This window comes from Rhinopithecus roxellana, chromosome 4, assembly GCF_007565055.1.
Source record: "Rhinopithecus roxellana isolate Shanxi Qingling chromosome 4, ASM756505v1, whole genome shotgun sequence".
Classification (NCBI taxonomy): domain Eukaryota; kingdom Metazoa; phylum Chordata; class Mammalia; order Primates; family Cercopithecidae; genus Rhinopithecus; species Rhinopithecus roxellana.
The window spans coordinates 141136255-141154984 of NC_044552.1; the positions used below are offsets into that span (position 1 = coordinate 141136255).

General features: G+C 35.7%; 1 protein-coding gene across 16 annotated transcripts in view; it reads right to left on the minus strand.

The window, feature by feature from the left end:
- Positions 1 to 18730, minus strand: part of SNX14 (sorting nexin 14) — a 101057-nt gene that overhangs the window by 9213 nt on the left and 73114 nt on the right. For 15 of the 16 annotated variants that reach the window (XM_010383970.2, XM_010383968.2, XM_030928777.1 and 12 more), the window contains 7 exons: positions 18411 to 18494; positions 16494 to 16594; positions 14313 to 14424; positions 6573 to 6613; positions 6330 to 6449; positions 574 to 697; positions 142 to 306 (listed from right to left, as the gene is read on the minus strand). In XM_010383970.2, coding sequence (XP_010382272.1) covers positions 142 to 306; positions 574 to 697; positions 6330 to 6449; positions 6573 to 6613; positions 14313 to 14424; positions 16494 to 16594; positions 18411 to 18494 — 747 coding nt within the window. The remainder of the gene's footprint in view (positions 1 to 141; positions 307 to 573; positions 698 to 6329; positions 6450 to 6572; positions 6614 to 14312; positions 14425 to 16493; positions 16595 to 18410; positions 18495 to 18730) is intronic. The other variant, XM_030928779.1, reaches the window with a different exon arrangement.

An 18730-nucleotide genomic window follows, 5' to 3' on the forward strand; every position in this document is an offset into this window, starting at 1 on the left:
TTCATCTACTTATACACAAAGGATTTCCTCATAGTAGAAATACTAATAAACCAAAGCAAAACAAGATTTCTTCCCCTTTTAGATTCAATTAAAATCACAGAGTACATAAAATATGAAACAAACACATGAGAAAATACAAACCTCTGAGAAGTGTTATGAGTGAGACCAAACGGTGCTCCTGAAATAGCTGTTCTAGTTTACACTGAAGATAGTAGTCAGTATACATTTCCAGGGTGTTTTTAAAGAGGATTCGAGTTCCCATTAAGAGATGATGAAGCCAGTCAGGAACCTGGAAAACTACCCGTCCTGAGAAAGGATCAAATGGGATACCTCATTGTTCCAGATAAATTGGTATTTCTGAAAATTTGCCAATGTAGAAAACACAGATGACCATGGTCTATCTTTTATTTGTAAACACTAGCAACTTTAATATGATCAAGGACAACTGTATTGAATTATTATGAAAGGTATCTTCAATTAAAAAAAGTTATGATGGGGCAATACTCAAGAACATTATTTGCATCACAGAAGTAAGATGAATGAAAAACAAGTCTTAAACCACTTAGATCTTACCTACATACATCAGGTAATCATAGACTCCTTCTACAGTCATCACCTCCATAAAATAATTCTGATTTTGCTTTCTCTCTGTATTTTCAGCACGGTTTGCATTATTTTTAAACAGATCATTGAAAAGCTAAAATAAAAGTTGCAATAATAAAGAGATACGTAGTTTATTACATCTGCTGACAATAATCAATAAGGATGCAGTGACACACAGCAAAGGCATTTAAACCTTTTCCAATCAAAACAGAATATTAGATAGGTTAATATATGTTTCTAAAATTCCCCATTTATGCCCCAAATTGCAATAAAAAATACATGTTCCCCAAAAATATTACATAAAAACTAAAATATTCATTTTAGTTACAGTCCATAATTCATCATCCATAAAAGACCCCTCCTCTGTTTTTATATACCACAAAAGTTAACATAAAAAGATGTACAAATATATTATTGATAGCTAACTTTAAAACTAATGATTTAGGCCAGACGCAGTGGCTCACACCCATAATCTCAGCACTTTGGAAGGCCGAGGCAGGCAGATCACCCGAGGTCAGACTGAGTTTGAGATCGGACTGGCCAACATAGTGAAACCCCATCTCTACTAAAAATACAAAAAAATTAGCCAGGTGTAGTGGTGCGTGCCTGTAGTCCCAGCTACTTGGGAGGCTGAGGCAGGAGAATAGCTTGAACCTGGGAAGTAGAGGTTACAGTGAGCCAAAATCATGCCACTGCACTCTAGCCTGGGTGATAGAGCAAGACTGTCAAAAAAAAAAAAAAAAAAAAAAAACACTAACATGATTTAAAGATTAAAAATCACTATGAGTAGAGGTAAAAATCCAGCTTCAGATGAAATTTATCTGGACAATATTCAAAGCCCAGAAAGGCCTAATCAATGTGTGGTGGGGGGGAACCAAGTTATTAAGAATTAATGGTTGCAGTGAGCCAGAAATTGCACCACTGCACTCCAGCCTGGGTGACAGAGTGAGACTCTGTGGGGGGAAAAAAAAAGTGGGGAGGGGAGCCGAGGGTAGGGGAGGGGAGAGGTAAGGAGACTGTGGAGGAAAGCGTATTCACTTTTATCCCAAGATGAATTTTTTTTAAAGCCTCCGAGAAAAGTATCCTGAGAACAAAGACCATATATTCTATTGGCTCTTATGTCAGATATTATTAACGCTGAGGCGTAAACTTAAAACATTTTTCCACAACCCAAAAAATAGGAAAAGGGCTCTCTCTTCTGATATACTATTCCCTCTACTCTTTTAAATTTTCAGTTTAATTTTTTTCATTGAAAAACAGTGATATTATACAGTAAGTCTGGAAAAGAGAGGGGAAAAACAACTCAATTTTGTTTTCCCTCTGTATTTTCAGAACAGTTTGCATTATTTTTAAACAGAAATCTAAAATAAAAGTTGGAATAATAAAGAGATATATAGTTTATTACATCTGTTGATAATAATCACTAAGGCTAAATAAAGTGACACAGAGCAAAGGGGCATTTAAACCTTTAAATTAAAACTCAACCACCTAATAGCATTACTATTAAACTTTTGCATATTAACTTGTACTCTCTATATACATAGCCACAAATCAATGAGGTTCAAAAAATATCACATCCTACTTTTTCACTTAGCACCGTATCAAATATCTTTATGTTGCTTTATAGTTTTCATAAGCACAATTTCATCTGTTGCAAAACATTCCTTGAATGGATTTTCCTTAAAATAATCATTCCTACAATGTTAGAATTTCATGTTGTTTCCAATTTTTCATTTACGTAAATGATATTTTAATAAACACCTTTATATGTTATAAGCTCTTCTCTTATTTTTCTCCCTGACAAATTCCTAGCATTCAGGTCAGGAGGTCAAAGAGCATAAACACCTGATTTATTCTGTTACATAGTATTGATTTATTTCCCAAAAGATTGGGCCCATTTATTAGTCACCAGGAAAGCAAATATCCAGTTTGACCAAACTCATAAATTACTTTGCAAACATATTCCCTATGTACTAAAATTCACACTCCAATATAATTCTTCTTTCCCTATGTTCAGCCTGGTTAATCCTCTGAAATCATACCCATTAGGTCTTTCATATTTCATCATTCACAAAAGTATGCATATATAGTGAAGGCCACCTAGAAAAGAATTTCATAAGAATCTCTCACATCTTTTCAAGCAGTTTTGAATATCAATCTCAATAATCCTGAGGGAGAAGACAAATATTACTAAGACTGATGAACTACACTATGTCTGTTTCTTAGGAGACAAAGCTATTACTGAGGAGGGCTGAAGACTTTCTCTAAGAGACACTTAAGATGCCTGAGCAGAGGAAAGAATTAGGGCTCATATCTCAATTTCTCCTTTTGAACATTTTAACATTTTTATTTTATAATGACGTTTAATTGAATTTTCATGTTCAATAAAGATAAACGTAAGGATCAAGGAAAGCAAAATGGGCATTAATGTTGACAAACCACAAACAAAATCAACGTAAGCCAAGTTTTCAGCCACTATATTCTTCAGAGCACTGGATACGTTATCTTCTCCTGCTCTTCCCGATCTGCGTGTGCATTTACTATTCAAGAATCTTAAGTACCAACCAAGGTTTTATAATGCAATGAATCTGTTTTGCTGGAAAACATCTGCAGCTAATAGTAAACCATTATTTAAAATCATAGTAGACCTGGGGGGAATATCAAACAAATTCTAAAAATACGAAACACAGTAACAATTTTTTTTAGGTTTAGATATGTTTATGCAGAAGATCAGACAACATTGAAGAGGCACAGCTGGAAGACAGATCAGAAAAAGTTAACATCGACCACCAAAAAGTAGTGAAAATGAAGACAGAAAATATGGAGGAAGGCTTAAGAGATATGGAAAACAGAATGATAACTAAATGAAAACAGAACAACTAAAACAGGAGATAAGAGACGGAATAGAGAGAAGGCAATATCTAAAGAACAATAGCTGAGAATTTTTCACAACTGGTAAACTGAAGTAGACTGTTAAAGTAACAGCCCCCAGTGATCATGCTTCGCTATAGCCAAACTCTTGTACAGTCCCCTCCCACACCAACTCTGGGCTTGGCTACATGAGTTGCTTTGGGACAAATGTTGAGCAAAATGTTCAACAGAGTCCTGGAAAGTTGTGTGTTGGGGTGAGCCCTCTTAGAATGCTGGTATCATGAGAGCCCAGAATTGCTTGCTGAAGACACACTGCCCAGCCAACAGGAAACACACAGTCAGACATGTGAATGAGACCACCTTTGGCCATCCAATTCAAGAAGCTCTAAGACTGCAGGCCAAGTGAGACCAGAAGTACAATGCAGCTAAGCTAAGTCCAAACTGCTGACCCACAGAATCATAAGCAAATAAGAGAGTCGTTTTAAACCATTCACTTTTGGAGTGGTTTGTAACACAACAATGTTTAAGTGATTTGTACCTAAAAGTAGGGTGTTGCCATAACATAAACCTAAAATACATGGTATTAGCTTTGGAAGCTAGGAGTAGGTGGAGGCTGGATAAATGGCAGGAGTCTGTAGTAAAACTTGGAAAAAATGACAAGCTGTTAGTCAAGTCAGAAAGCAATGAGGTCGCTGTTCTTGGAAATGGAAAACTTACATCACATGGGATGTATTCTTTGACCACAACGTAATTAAACTAGGATCAATAAAAACAATAAAGGAACAATCTGAAAATTCAAGAATGTTTGTAAACTAAAAAAAAAAAAGAATTATAAATAACCCAGAGGTCAAAGAGGGGATCATAATAAAACATTCTGAACTGAATAACAAAAATACCACACATTAAAATTTACAAGCCAGTGTTTAACAGATTTAAAGAAAAATGTACACATTTTAGTGCTTACATTAGAAAAGAAAGGCTAAGTTAAGCATTAGTTTCACCACAAGAAGTTAAAACTATAATACAAACAAAAGCCCAAAGAAATACAAAGAATTTTTCAAAATAACAGAAATAAAGGTAATTTTAAAAGTCTGACAGAAAAGCTCAACAAAGCCAAAAGATAAAATGTCGAGAACAAAGAGACATAGCTACAGATGTCAGAAACAATGAAAAGACAAAATTATTGACAACTTCACACCAAAAACCTTACAAACTTAAAGTACAAAATTTGTCAAAAAATATAACCTATTGAAACTGACTCATGAAGTAATAAACCTGAAGAATTTTAAAATTGTTAAAGCAATTAAATTGGTTATAAAAAATTTTCCTACAAACAAAACTGCAGGCCTAGATGACTTTACCAACTCTTATCAAATATTTATAAAAAGTCTACCAAAAATAAAAAACACTAACAAAACTTTGATACCAAAACCTAACAAGGACAGAATGAGAAAGAAAAATTATAGGCTATTTCTACCCATAAACATGAATGTAAACTTCCTTAATTTTGTTTTTTGAGACACTCTTGCTCTGTCGCCCAGACTGGAGTGCAGTGGTACAATCTCAGCCCACTGCAACCTCCACCTCCTGGGTTCAAGCGACTCTCCTGCCTCAGCCTCCTGAGTACCTAGAATTACAGGCACCCACCACCACATCTGGCTAATTTTTGTATTTTCAGTAGAGGCAGGGTTTCACCATGGTGGCCAGGCTGGTCTCAAACTCCTGACCTCAAGTGATCCATCCACTTCGGCTCCCAAAGTGCTAGGATTACAGGTGTGAGCCACAGCACCCGGTAGCTTCCTTAATCTTATAAAGGTTATCTATTAATACAAAAAAAGCTACACTATACTATTCAATGGTGAAATAATTAAACAATTTCCTTTGTATATAGCAGTCCTAGTCAGGAATAAAACAAAACTGCCATCATTTGTGACAATTGTGTAAATATAAAAGAATTACCAGATATTACTAAAACTAATGTTAAGTCTAGCAAGATTACTAAATAAAAATATTTCTTTCTATATATACAAGAAAGTTATAAAAATGAAAATATTAATAATACTAAAGATACTATTCAAAGTATTAACAAAAATAAGGATGGAGGTCCTCTGAGCTCCCATAGCTCCCCATGCTGGCACTACACCTTGGCACTAAACAGCTTCTTGAGGACAAGGAATGCATCTTTATATTCCTAGTGCCTAGCACTCAATAGTAGGCATGTAATAAAATGTTTGTTTAATGAATGGATAAAATACTTTATAAGCCATGAAAATTAGGTAATGCCATCCAATAAACATAAACACAGTATAGCAATTAATTTATTATTATTGAAAGTTGGTGGCCGGGCACGGTGGCTCAAGCCTGTAATCCCAGCACTTTGGGAGGCCGAGACGGGCGAATCACGAGGTCAGGAGATCGAAACCATCCTGGCTAACACGGTGAAACCCCGTCTCTACTAAAAATACAAAAAAATTAGCTGGGCGAGGTGGCAGGCGCCTGTAGTCCCAGCTACTCGGGAGGCTGAGGCAGGAGAATGGCGTGAACCCGGGAGGCCAAAAAAAAAGAAAGAAAGTTGGTGACATATAACCTAAGAAAACCACTTTTAAAAATCCCCAAATACAGAAGTGGCATAAGTTTGCAAATATAGTATCCAAATAAACATTTACCATATTAAAGCAAAGAACCAAGTAAGTATACACAATACCCTCTGTATACTGTGCAACTGATTTCCACATAAAGGAAATGTATAGCTCAATCCATTTCATTAACAAAGTATTCATTCTCCTGATAATGAAAAAGTCATCTCTAGTAGGGCAATTTAAAACTTAATGGTTCTTTAATGCAATGTGCAGTACCTTCTTGTTGTTTTCTGAAGTAGGGCTGAGAATGGTCAGTTCTGGTCTACTTGGTTTAGGCTTTGGAGATTCACATGAATTAATAAAATTCATGATAAAAGGTTCCAAATGCTGACCTTTCTGTGGTGACAGATTATTGTAAGAAAATAAAAAGTAATTTTTAGTACATAATCCATCAAAATGTATCAATATTTAAATATGTTTATGCTTATGTTATAGAACACACATAAATCAGTTATTCACCTCTTTCATTAGTTTTCCAGGAACAGATTTTATAATTTTCCCTGCAATTAAAAGTAAAACATTATTTTAGGAAGGCATAAAACTCTTCTTAATTGCTCATATGAATACTTTACCAGGTAATTTTAAATACGAAATAGCCAAATTAAAACTGTAAAAAGTATTTACGATTGACCATTTCACACTCTATGGAAATTTCAATAAATATGGTAGTCTGAAATATTTATAGATACAATATTTGGGATTTACTCTAAAATGATCCAGTGAGGTAGGTGGTGGGAGAAGGGATGGAATAAGCCAAGGGTTGATAACAAAATTGAGTGAGAAGTTTATTACATAATTTTGTCTACTTTTGTGAAAATTTCCATAAGAAATATTTTCAAAGGATTTAAAGTAACAGTGAATATATAATGGTATCTAAAGATATGCAAAGGCCAGTCAAAAAAAAGTTTTAAGAATCGCCTCAATATTTAAAACTATTTCAGTAGTTTATATTCTGAATTTTAGATTAAGAATTTCTATTCTAAATCCTATGTTTGCCAAAATTACTTCTTGATCTCCAGGTTCCCTTATTGTAAAACATCAAATATCTTGAGATTTTCTCCAGCATTTAGAAATGACTGTTAAAAATCAATCAAAACTGATAAATACAACTTAAACTGCTTTCCAAACAAAATGGAAAAAAGTAGATTTATGGCAACAGAAAGGGACATTAATAATAAAGAATAAAAACACTGTTTTGTGACAGGCAAACCACCCAACCTTCCCACTTGGCTATTTCTGGTATTTCTGGTTCTCATAACACCTCCTCCTTAGAATGTTCCTAAGTTCCTTAAATTATATGATTTCATCCTATGCTTTTTTGTCTTCTATGTGTTCTTACTGAGCCAAATTATTTGCTTAATCTGATTTCAAATAAAATTCAAATCTTTAATCCCTGCCTGTCTCCTGGACTCTCCTACTTTATAAAACTTCAACTGGATTCTATAAACTCAGTAAGTTCAAAACTACTGTTAATGTAGCCCCTATTCCAACAAGTAACAGCATTCATCCAGTTATTTAAATAGAAACTGGGATCATCCTTAATCATTTCTTCTTCAATCAAACCTAGTCAGTAATCAGGAATATCCAAATCTCCTAGACACCATATATAACCAAATATTTTGTCCTCACTTTTTTCACCTAATAAAAAGATATACACACACTAAATATTTTGACTTAAATAAATGTATTGATTTGGGGGGGTGGGTATAGACAGAAGCCAAATGTCCCCCTGCATTATTTAATTCACTTATTTAGTTCCACATACATTACTTCCAATTACATCATATAAAACATACTTAGAGGCTAGGCAAGGTGGCTCCATGCCTGTAAGCCCAGCAATTTGGGAACCCAAGGTGAGAGGATCAATTGAGGAGAGGAGTTCAAGATCAGCTTGGGCAACATAGCGAGATCCCATCTCTACAGATATTTAAAAATTAGCCAGGTGTGCTGGTGTGTACCTGTAGTCTTAGCTACTTCGGGAGGCTGAGGCAGGAAGGATCACTTGAGCCCAGGATTTGAGGTTGCAGTGAACTATGATTGTGCCACTGCACTCCAGCCTGGGCAACAGTGTGCGACTCTGTCTCAAAAAAAATGATGAATAAAAAATAAAATATATTTAGAAATATTGCTTTTATACTGTAGCAGCAGTAGTAGCAGTAGTATTAGAGACGTAGTCTCACTCTGTCACCCAGGCTGGAGTGCAAGTGGCATGATCTTGGCTCCCTCCACTTGCCAGTTTCAAGCAATTCCCCTGCCTAGACCACCCAAGTAGCTGGGATTATAGGTGTACGCCACCAAGCCCAGCCAATTTTTGTATTTTTAGTAGAAACAAGGCTTCACCATGTTGGCCAGGCTGGTCTTGAACTCCTGACCTCAAGTGATCCACCCACCTCGGCCTCCTAAAGTGCTGGGATTACAGGTGTGAGCCACTGCACCTAGCCAATGCTATATTATTTTTGAACTTTTTTTTTTTTTTTTTTTTTAAGATGGAGTTTTGCTCTGTTGCCCAGGCTGGAGTGCAGTGGTACAATCTCGGTTCATTGCAACCTCCACCTCCCGGGTTCAAAGAATTCTCCTGCCTCAGTCTCCTGAGTAGCTGGGAATACAGGCGCCCGCCACCATGCCCAGCTAATTTTTGCCTTTTTAGTATAGACAGGGTTTCACCATATTGGTCAGGCTGGTCTCAAACTCCTCACGTCAGATGATTCACCCCTCTCGGCCTCCCAAAGTGCTGGGACTACAGGTGTGAGCCACCATGCCCAACCATTTTTTAACAATTTTATTCAGATTTGTTCAGCTTATATTAGTTTGGTCTGTTTTGATGTTTATGTAAAAAGAATCAGGTTGTACGTATTCTTTCATGTTTTGTTTCTTTCATTCAACATTTTTAAAAGTTCATCCACATTGTTGCTAGTAGCCTCATGATATGGGTATTCAATGTTATGACTTTACCACAGTTTACCTGTCCATTCAATTGCTGATGAACATTTGTGCTGTTTCTAGTTTGGGCTATACAAACAACTCTACTACGAACGTTCTTAAACATGGATAGATTCTCCAAAGTATATATCTGAGAAAGGAACCGCTGGGTCCTTCAGTGTTTATACCAAACAATTTTTCCAAGTAGTTTTTCAATTTATAGTCCTACTAACAGTGTATAAGAGTTCCTGTTGCTTTACATCTGCACCAATACTTAGCACTTAGTATAATCAGACTTTTAAAAACTTTGGTGAATGTGGTGTTTCCCAAATATGATTCTAATTTGAATTTCCCTATTAATGAAATTAGGCACTTTTCCACATATTTATTGACCATCTGATTTCCTCTTTTGTGAAGTGTTTTTTTCTTTTGTTTTTAGAGAAAGGGTCTCACTCTGTCACCCAGGCTGGAGTGCAGTGGTGTGCTCATAGCTCACTGTAACCTCGAACTTTCTGGGCTCAAATGATCCTCCCGCCTCAGCTTCTGGAACAACCAGGACTACACATGCACGCCACCATACCCAGCTAATTTTTTGTTGTTGTTTTTTGTAGAGTCAGGGTCTTGCCCAGGCTGGTGAAATTATTTTTCTTCTGTCCATTTTTCTACTGTATTGTCTTCTAATTGAATTTGCAATATTTGCAAATATTTTCTCCCGTTGTACAGGTTAAATAGTTGCAAAACATACAGGTAAAATATCCACAAATATTTCCTCCCATTCTACAGTTGTCTCTTCACTCTGCTGCTTGTTTCCTTTGCTGTGTAGAAGCCTTTTATTAGGTTGGTGCAAAAGTGGGAGTTTTGCTGTTTAAAAGAAAAAGGCAAAAGCCGCAATTACTTTTGCACCAACCTAATAGTTTAATCTAGCCCCATTTGTCTATTTTTGTTTTGCTGCCTATGCTTTTGAAGTCTTAGCCATAAGATCTTTGCCTAAAGTCATCAAGCATCCTCCCCTCATTTTCTTCTAGCAGTTTTATAATTTGGGGTCTTACATTTAAGTCTAATCCACTATGAGTTTGATTTTTTAATTATGATTGATAGTGGTCTAGTTTCATTCTTCTGCATATGGATATCCAGTTTTCCCAGCACTATTTACTGAAAAGGGTATCCATTCCCCCATGTCTTGACACCTCTGTCAAATTTAGTTGACTGTAAATATATGGATTTATCTCTGCGATCTTCTAATATCTTTACAGGTTTCTATATAGGACTCTAGTCTACTTAAATATGGCTACTTCGTAAGAGTTCAAATGTATACCCAATGTCCCAGTAGCATTTCTTGAAAAGTTGACTCCTTCCCCATTCTGCAGGGCCATGCTCACAAATCAAGTGTCTACAGATGTACAGATAGGTTTGGGGTTCTCTGTTCTGTTCCAGGGTCTACTGATTAATTTAGTGTTATAAGTCAAGACATATGATAGAGCTCTCCAACCTTGTTCTTCTTCTAAAGTGTGTTATCTACTTGGTCCTATGCATGTTTATATAAATTACAGATTCAGTTTCAAGGTATATACACATACACAACTTGTTTGATTTTGATTGGGACTGTATTATAGCTAGAAATCAACTTGGGGATAAATTTACATCTTGACAATATTGTGGTTTCTAAACAATGAATATGATTTCTATTTTCTTGGGTCTTCTTTAATATCTCTCAATAAAAGTTTACAATTTTCTCTATAATGGTCATGCACACACATACTCTACTAGGTTTATTCCCAGATACTGATTCTAAGTACCTTTAGTATCATCCTTCAAACTGCTGCCAGAGTTGGATTTCTGAAACCTAAATCCGATTAGATTTCATTGTTTAAAATCTATCAATGTCTCTTTCTCCCTGCCTAGATGATCAAGTACAAATTCCTTACCATGACACATGTGGCCATAACTTATCTTTCTAGTCTCAGTCTCTTACATGTACTCTACGTTCAAGACACTCCAAACATTACCAGCTGATTCCCTCTTTCATGCCTCTTGTACATACCAGTCTCTTATAGTAATATAAATCATCTATCACCTGCTGATTTATATTACTCTTTCAAGATTAGACAAATTATATCTTCCTAAGAAAGGCTTCCCTGTTTCCCTACGAAGAACCAGCCATTCCTTTCTTTCAGCTGGATCTTCAAAGATGGGTAATATGGAAGAGCATTTAAAGTAGAAGAAAAGAGTATAAACAAAGGCACTGAAGCAAAAGAATACAGGGGATTCAATTTTACTAAAGTATGAAAGGAAGTAGTAAGAAATAATACGGTAAGATATATTGGTATCAAAGCACATAGTGATTTTCAGAGGGTTCCATATTAAACAATAAAGATTTTCTAAGTTAATAAAGAGAGAAAAACCAAACGATTTTAGATATGGTCAAACATGTACTTTAGGAAGATTAATCTGGCTGTGTTATATAAGATAAACTGATAGAGGGCAGGAGGAGGATGGGAATCCAGAAGACTAGATAGGAAACTTAGTACAGTTCAAATAAGAGGCAATGAAAACTCAACTAAGGAAAGAGTAAAGGGAATGAAGAGGAAGACATGAGTTAGACACCAAATAGGAAAAACTTACAGAATCTGGGAACTAAAAAGATGTGTAAGGCAGGGCATAGTGACTCACACCTGTAATCCCAGCACTTTGGGAGGCTGAGGCAGGTGGATCACTTGAACTCAGAAGTTCAAGACCAGCGTGAGCAACATGGTGAAACCCCATCTCTACTAAAAATACAAAAATTATCTGGGTGTGGTGGTGCGCACCTGTAGTTCTCAGGAGGCTGAGGTGGGATGAATGCCTGAGCCCAGGAGGCAGAAGTTGCAGTGAGCTGAGATCACACCACCACACTCCAACCTGGGTGACAGACAGAGACTCTATCTCCAAAAAAAAAGGTGTGTAGTGAGAGCATGGGAGAGAAAATTCAAGAGGTAATGGTAAAAATTCAAGCATGACTGAAATGACTGTAGCATCATTAACAAAATTACACATTGGTTCTGAAAAGATGATAGGAGATCAGATGGTGACATTCAACTGGGTATCAGAAAGGTATAACTAAAGGTCAGACTACATTTAGGTGGGCAGATCACGAGATCAAGAGATCGAGACCATTCTGGCCAACATGGCGAAACCCCGTTTCTACTAAAAATATAAAAATTAGCTGGGCGTGGTGGTGTGCACCTGTAGTCCCAGCTACTAGGGAGGCTGAAGCAGGAGAATTGCTTGAACCCGGGAGGCAGAGGTTGTAGTGAGCCAAGATGGCGCTGCTGCACTCCAGCCTGGACGACATTTCAAGACTCTGTCTCAAAAAAAAAAAGAAAGAAAAATAAACATTTACATATAGGTAAAAATTAAAATAATAGGTTCTGTGGAGACTGGCAAGAGGAAAGTTGAGGACAGAGCTTGGAAAACACCTATATTTACGTGTATAGAGATAAGGGAGGATTGTGTAGAATGGAAATGTAGTGATGGGACTGAAACAGTTAAAAGAATAATATGCAATAATGAACGCCAAAGGCAAAGAATTTCTAAAGGAAAGAATGCTGCAGAGGAGATCAAGAAAACTGAGGAGTGAGAAGATGTCTCTGTTAACAACGAGTTCACTGGCCGGGCATGGTGGCTCACTCACACCTGTAATCTCAGCACTTTGGGAGGCCAAGGCAGATGGATCACCTGAGGTCAGGGGTTCGAGACCAGTCTGGCCAATGTGGTGAAACTCCGTCTCTACTAAAACTACAAAAAATTAGCTGGGTGTGGTGGTGGGCACCTGTAATCTCAGCTACTTGGGAGGCTGAGGCAGGAGAATCGCTTGAACCTGAGAGGTGGAGGCTGCAGTGAGCCAAAATCACACCACTGCACTCCAGCCTGCGTGACAGAACAAGACTCCACCACAGAAAAAAAAAAAAAAAAAAAAAAAATCCAATCACTGATAACCAGCAGGTGGAATAGTAATTAAGGAACAGTTTTTAAAACAGAATGGAGGCATGCCAGGGGTTTATGAGATGATTCTTTGGAAAATTTCAGACTACATTTAATTGAATCCTTTTTTTATATTTCTATTTTTTATACATGTACTTATAATTTATGTACTATATTAGTGGTTAGAGAAGATGATCTATCTGGATTTCTGTTGAACTCGCTGCTATTTAGACAAACTATAATAAATAATTCATCCAAAAGTGATAGCTGAAATTAAGTGCTCAAGTATTACAACACAAAAACACTTTGAGACATTATCTTCAGGAAATACTAACTTCCATCTCTAATAGTAAAAATATAATAATGTCTTCAGTATCCCAGCAAACTGTGCTTTGACTATAGATTCTCTGTCATAATAAAAATTAATATTTTAAAAAATAGAGCAAATATAAGCTTTCTGACACATCTTAATTTCCTTTACAATAGTACTAGTAGAAATAAGGCAATTACTAACTGCAAAATGGTTTTACTAATTATAAAGTTACTTTGAAATTAAAGATCAAAAACCTAAATTAGTTTTCTAAGTTACTAATGAAAACTTCAAAAGAAATTAACAACGATATTCAAAGCAGAAATGTTACCACAATCTCATGTGTACATTCCATGCTAGTTTTATAGCCAACAATTAAACTTTAAATAAAATTCATGTACAGAAGTACCATGAAATGAAATTTGCTCAGAATGACATTAAGATTAATTCAAGTTAATTAAAAGTTAGTTTATACAAAGTTTACTTACCTAAATTACTACAAGTGACCCAAAAATTAGGTTTTAAGGAATATTTATAATGCTTTATAATACAAAAAAGGAAGAGCATGATATAACTTAAAGATGTGGAAAAATGCAACAGTCTTAAACTAAGTTAAATGTCAACAGATCTAGTCTTTTTGAGATATTTAATGAGAAATTTCAAATACCACAGCTATTCATATACTGTACGATGAAAACACTGATTCACATATGCTAAAAATACCATCTCTACTTTTCTTCTATTTAAGTTTAAGAAAAAAACATTTATAAATACATTGACTAATATAATTTTCTGTGATGAGGACAAATGGGTAGAAGTGACTGCTTAAATAATCAGAACTCAAAATGGACAGATTAAAGTCAGCATCTGACAATTTCTCTCTAAATGCAGAAATAAGGGCCCTCAGAGTTTACCATAGGCTATAGTATATAAATATTTTTCTAAATTAATCTGAAAATGCTGATTCTTTTCAGCTTATTCTCTTATAATGATTCCTTAAATTGACTTACCAAGATTTACATCCGGTAGTATCTTATCAAGAAATTGTGTTTCCCCACCATTAGGGGAAAGAAAGTCTGCCAGAAGTTGACTGTTACTCAGTTCTGGATGCTGCAGAAGTTTCTTGAATGAACAAAAAAAAAAGGGAAAAAAAAAACAGTTTAGAAATCTAGAAGAGTAATCAAAACTGTATTTTAACTGTTTTAAATGTTAAATCCCCAAAAGCTACTTTATATTTAAAATAATAACAAAGCAACTGCATTATTAGAGGGAAGAGTATAGGATAGTAGGTAAGACTTTGGCCTTTATAGTCAGATACGAATGGGTTTGAATTCTGGCTCTTTCACATGCTAGATTCTTGGAAAACACCTAAATCCTAAACACTTGGAAAACACCTAAGTGACACCAGAAAAGTTCCTAAAGGGCCCAAGAGTCAGTTTCCTAACTTATAAAATGGAAATAATGACACTACCTACTTTATAGTATTGTTATATAAAGCATTTAGCACAGTATCTGACACACAGGAAGTAAAACTAAACATTAGCTACTATTATCTCCCAGTTTCTAAACTATAGAAAATATGATAGCATGATACAACTGTCTCGATCAATTTTTAGAAGTCAGCATAAAGGATTTTGCAGAAAACTAGATGTGAAAATGTGAAATAACTTGAAAAATCTGTTGTCTGTTCTTCCTGCAACACTATTTTCTAATAAGATAACACGGGCCGGGCATGGTGGCTCACTCCTGTAATCCCAGCACTTTGGGAGTCTGAGACAGGTGGATCACCTGAGGTCAGGAGTTCGAGACCCAGCCTAGCCAACACGGCGAAATCCCGTCTGTACTAAAAACACAAAAATTAGCCAGGAGTGGCGGTGGGTGCCTGCAATCCCAGCTACTTGGGAGGCCGAGGCAGGAGAATCGGTTGAACTCAGAAGGCGGAGGTTGCAATGAGCCGAGATCACACTGTTGCACTCCAGCCTGGATGACAAGAGCAAAACTACGTCTCAAAAAAAAAAAAAAAAAAAGACTTTTAAAATTAACCCAGTCTTACCTAATAGTTTCCTAACTATGAGACAGTTACAAAACTTTATAAGCAGAAATCTACATTAAAAAACCAGTACAGCTATCTCTAATTTAAATCCATATTACGAGAAAATAGTTCTTCTAGAGTGAGGTACTAGTTTGTAGAAATAATTAGCTGGTTCAAATAACGAGTTCATAGTATCAACAAAAACATGGCTTTATGTTTTATCCAAACACATCCTTGCAGTAGTTAATTATTTCATATTTCAATTTTCACATCATCAAAAATTTACATAGAATATATATATATATATATTTTCAACTTGGAGTTGAAAGCATTCAACAGTTCAGAGAGAGGAAATAAACTGTAAATACTCCTTTACACTGCTGAGTATTTTTAATTTTAAAGTATTTCTTTTCGGCTAGGAAGCATCCAAATTTAACTGAATCGACAATTTTTTTAAAATATAAAATTCCATGCCCAAATAAAATATTTTTTGAATAAACAAAAGTATCCTCCCTTGTAAGCACTAGATAAAGAAAGATGGTTATTAATCCTGGAGAGCCTGATGTCTCAAGTAACTTTTATGATGACTGTACCATGTATTTAAATAATATACCCATACATTTTAACATAATGTAATGTGCACACACTGAGAAAAATGGAATTCAACTCCACGTAGCAAATAGTAGAGTTGATCCCAGGAAATTGGAAAAATATCTATGAACCCAAAAGAAAAGGGACTAAGGAATAACATAGAAGACTCCAAAGTTCAGAAAAAGCTAAACACAAAAATCAAACAGAACACAGAACAGTAACAAATATTCTAAGAATACTATCCAGTATTCTTCAAATGCATCTAATCTTTTACACCAAAAGATTCTTTTTTTAATGTCCTATACAAAGTTTTAACTAGCCTAAAATTAAGTAAAGATTTTTCTCACCCTAAGAAAATGTCTTGTATTTCATTCAATTTGGAGAGGGGGGAAGGAATATACTTTTGACAAAAATTCGTTCTAAAATTCACATGGAAAAATGTTTTTTTAATTAAAATACACATGGACAAGTATTTATAAACCAAAGCATAAATGTATAAGAGAAAAAGAGACAAATTAGAGAATGCTATGATTAGCAATGTTTGGAATTAATACAGTTGATGCTATACCTGTAGATATTCTTGAAACTCTTCCCGCTTTGACTTCAAGAATTCATAATTTTTGGGGCCAATGATCCTCTTAGAAGGAAGCTGGGCATCAGGAAATGTACCTGAAATTAGCATATATTATAGTTACTACTGTGTTCTGCTACTATTTTTAAACCCTTAAATTAGGATTTAAAATTTACTATGGCACATTTAGATTAGCAATACTGCCTTGTAGAGATGTGACATTATTCTTTGAATAATCTTCACAAAACCAGAGAGCTTCAAGTCAGAAGTCCAGATCAAAGAACTCGAGTCTACTGATAAACAAAAATATCACTCTTGTAACAATCACTGTTTGACGTAGATTTTTTAGCTTTCTATCCTAGTAAAACAGCTTCAAAAAATTATTATGAGATTGTTTTGAAATTGGTGAGATTCTATTAGACAAAACCTTATAAAGAAATAACTAATTTCTCATAGGGAAAAAAGATAGCATTTTGTCAATGCTATATAAATGGCTTAAAATCAAAATGTAGGCTGGGTACAGTGGTTCACACCTGTAATCCCAGCATTTTGGGAGGCCAAGGTGAGCAGATCACTTGAGGTCAGAAGTTCGAGACCAACGTGGTAAAACCCCATCTCTACTAAAAATACAAAAAAATTAACCAGGCGTGGTGGGAAATGCCCGTAATCCCAGCTACTTGGGATGCTGAGGCAGGGGAATCGCTGGAACCTGGGAGGCGGAGGTTGCTGTGAGTTGAGAGCACACCACTGCTCTCCAGCCTGGGTGACAGAGCCAGACTCATCTCAAAAAAAAAAAAAAAAAAGGCCACCAACATGGTGAAACCCTATCTCTACTAAAAATACAAAATTAACTGGGCATGGTGGCACATGCCTGTAATCCCAGCTACTCAGAAGTCTGAGGCAGGAGAATCGCTTGAACCCAGGAGGCAGAGGTTGCAGTGAGCCAAGATCGTGCCATTGCACTCCAGCCTGAGCAACATGACGGAAATGAGGAAATGAAAGAAGGAAGAAAACAAGGGAAGGAAGGAAGAAAACAAGGGAGGGAGGGAGGGAAGGAAGAAAGGAAGGGAGGGAGGGAGGAAGGGAAGGAAGGGAAGGAAGGGAAGGAAGGGAAGGAAGGGAAGGAAGGAAGGAAGATGAATGTGCTTTCTCAGATAGGGCTGGCTTTAGAAATTTTAGCACCAAAAAAGAACAAGTATGGCGATAAATTGTCTTCTCTCAGCCTTAAACAAAAAAAGTAGTTTTCAGAGAAAGAACGACAATGGTCCTGCACCAGATTGGTAGAGAGAAAGATAAAACCATTTGAACACAAGTACAAACTCAAAATCTAGGCAAAAATATGGAGTGGGACCTTGTATTCTTTATCTTCCTATAATAATCAGCCTTATCACAGGCTTTGCTCTTACAGCAGGGAAAGGAATGTTCCTTATCCTTCTCAATTAAAAACCAACCTGAATTTGGATCGGGGACACTCTACAGAGCTTTTCTAAAATAAAAAGATTTAGAACACACAAATAAAATTCACCAAGCTACATACAAAAAAAAAAAAAAAGGCTGGAAATTCTTTGTAACTATATCCCTGATATTAACTCAGATAAATACATTGATGAGACAGGAAGAACAAAAAAGAGTAAATAGAGAGCCCTTTCTAAAATAGTTTTAAAATAGCTATTTTAAAATTTTGATTTTACTTAAAAAAAAGCATAAATGTGCATTGCAAGAACTTTAAATATACAGATAAATAAAAATAAGAAGATAAATAGTACATTTCCATTATCAATAAAAGTGTACACAAGCGTCAATGTTGTATTTCTTGTATTTCAATTACTTAAAATAAAAAAATTAATGTGGTATCACAGCTTTAAAGAATGCTAATGCTGAAATGTAATGTTTTATCCAAAAAGAATAACATACCATGAAATTCTGTTAGTTTTGATTCAAGTACATAGAATTCAAGGTATCTTCTATAGACAGACCAATGTTCAGGCTCGTGTCCAACTGTAAATTGAGTACACACACACTGAGTAACAAATAATTTCAAAACCCTAAAAGAATGCTGTATTTAATACATTAAGAATACAAAGCTGGCTGGACACGGCGCCTCACGCCTATAATCCCAGCACTTTGGGAGGCCAAGGTGAGTGGATCTTTTGAGGTCCAGAGTTCCAGGCCAGTCTGGCCAACATGGTGAAACCCCGCCTCTACTAAAAATACAAAAATTAGCCAGGCGTGGT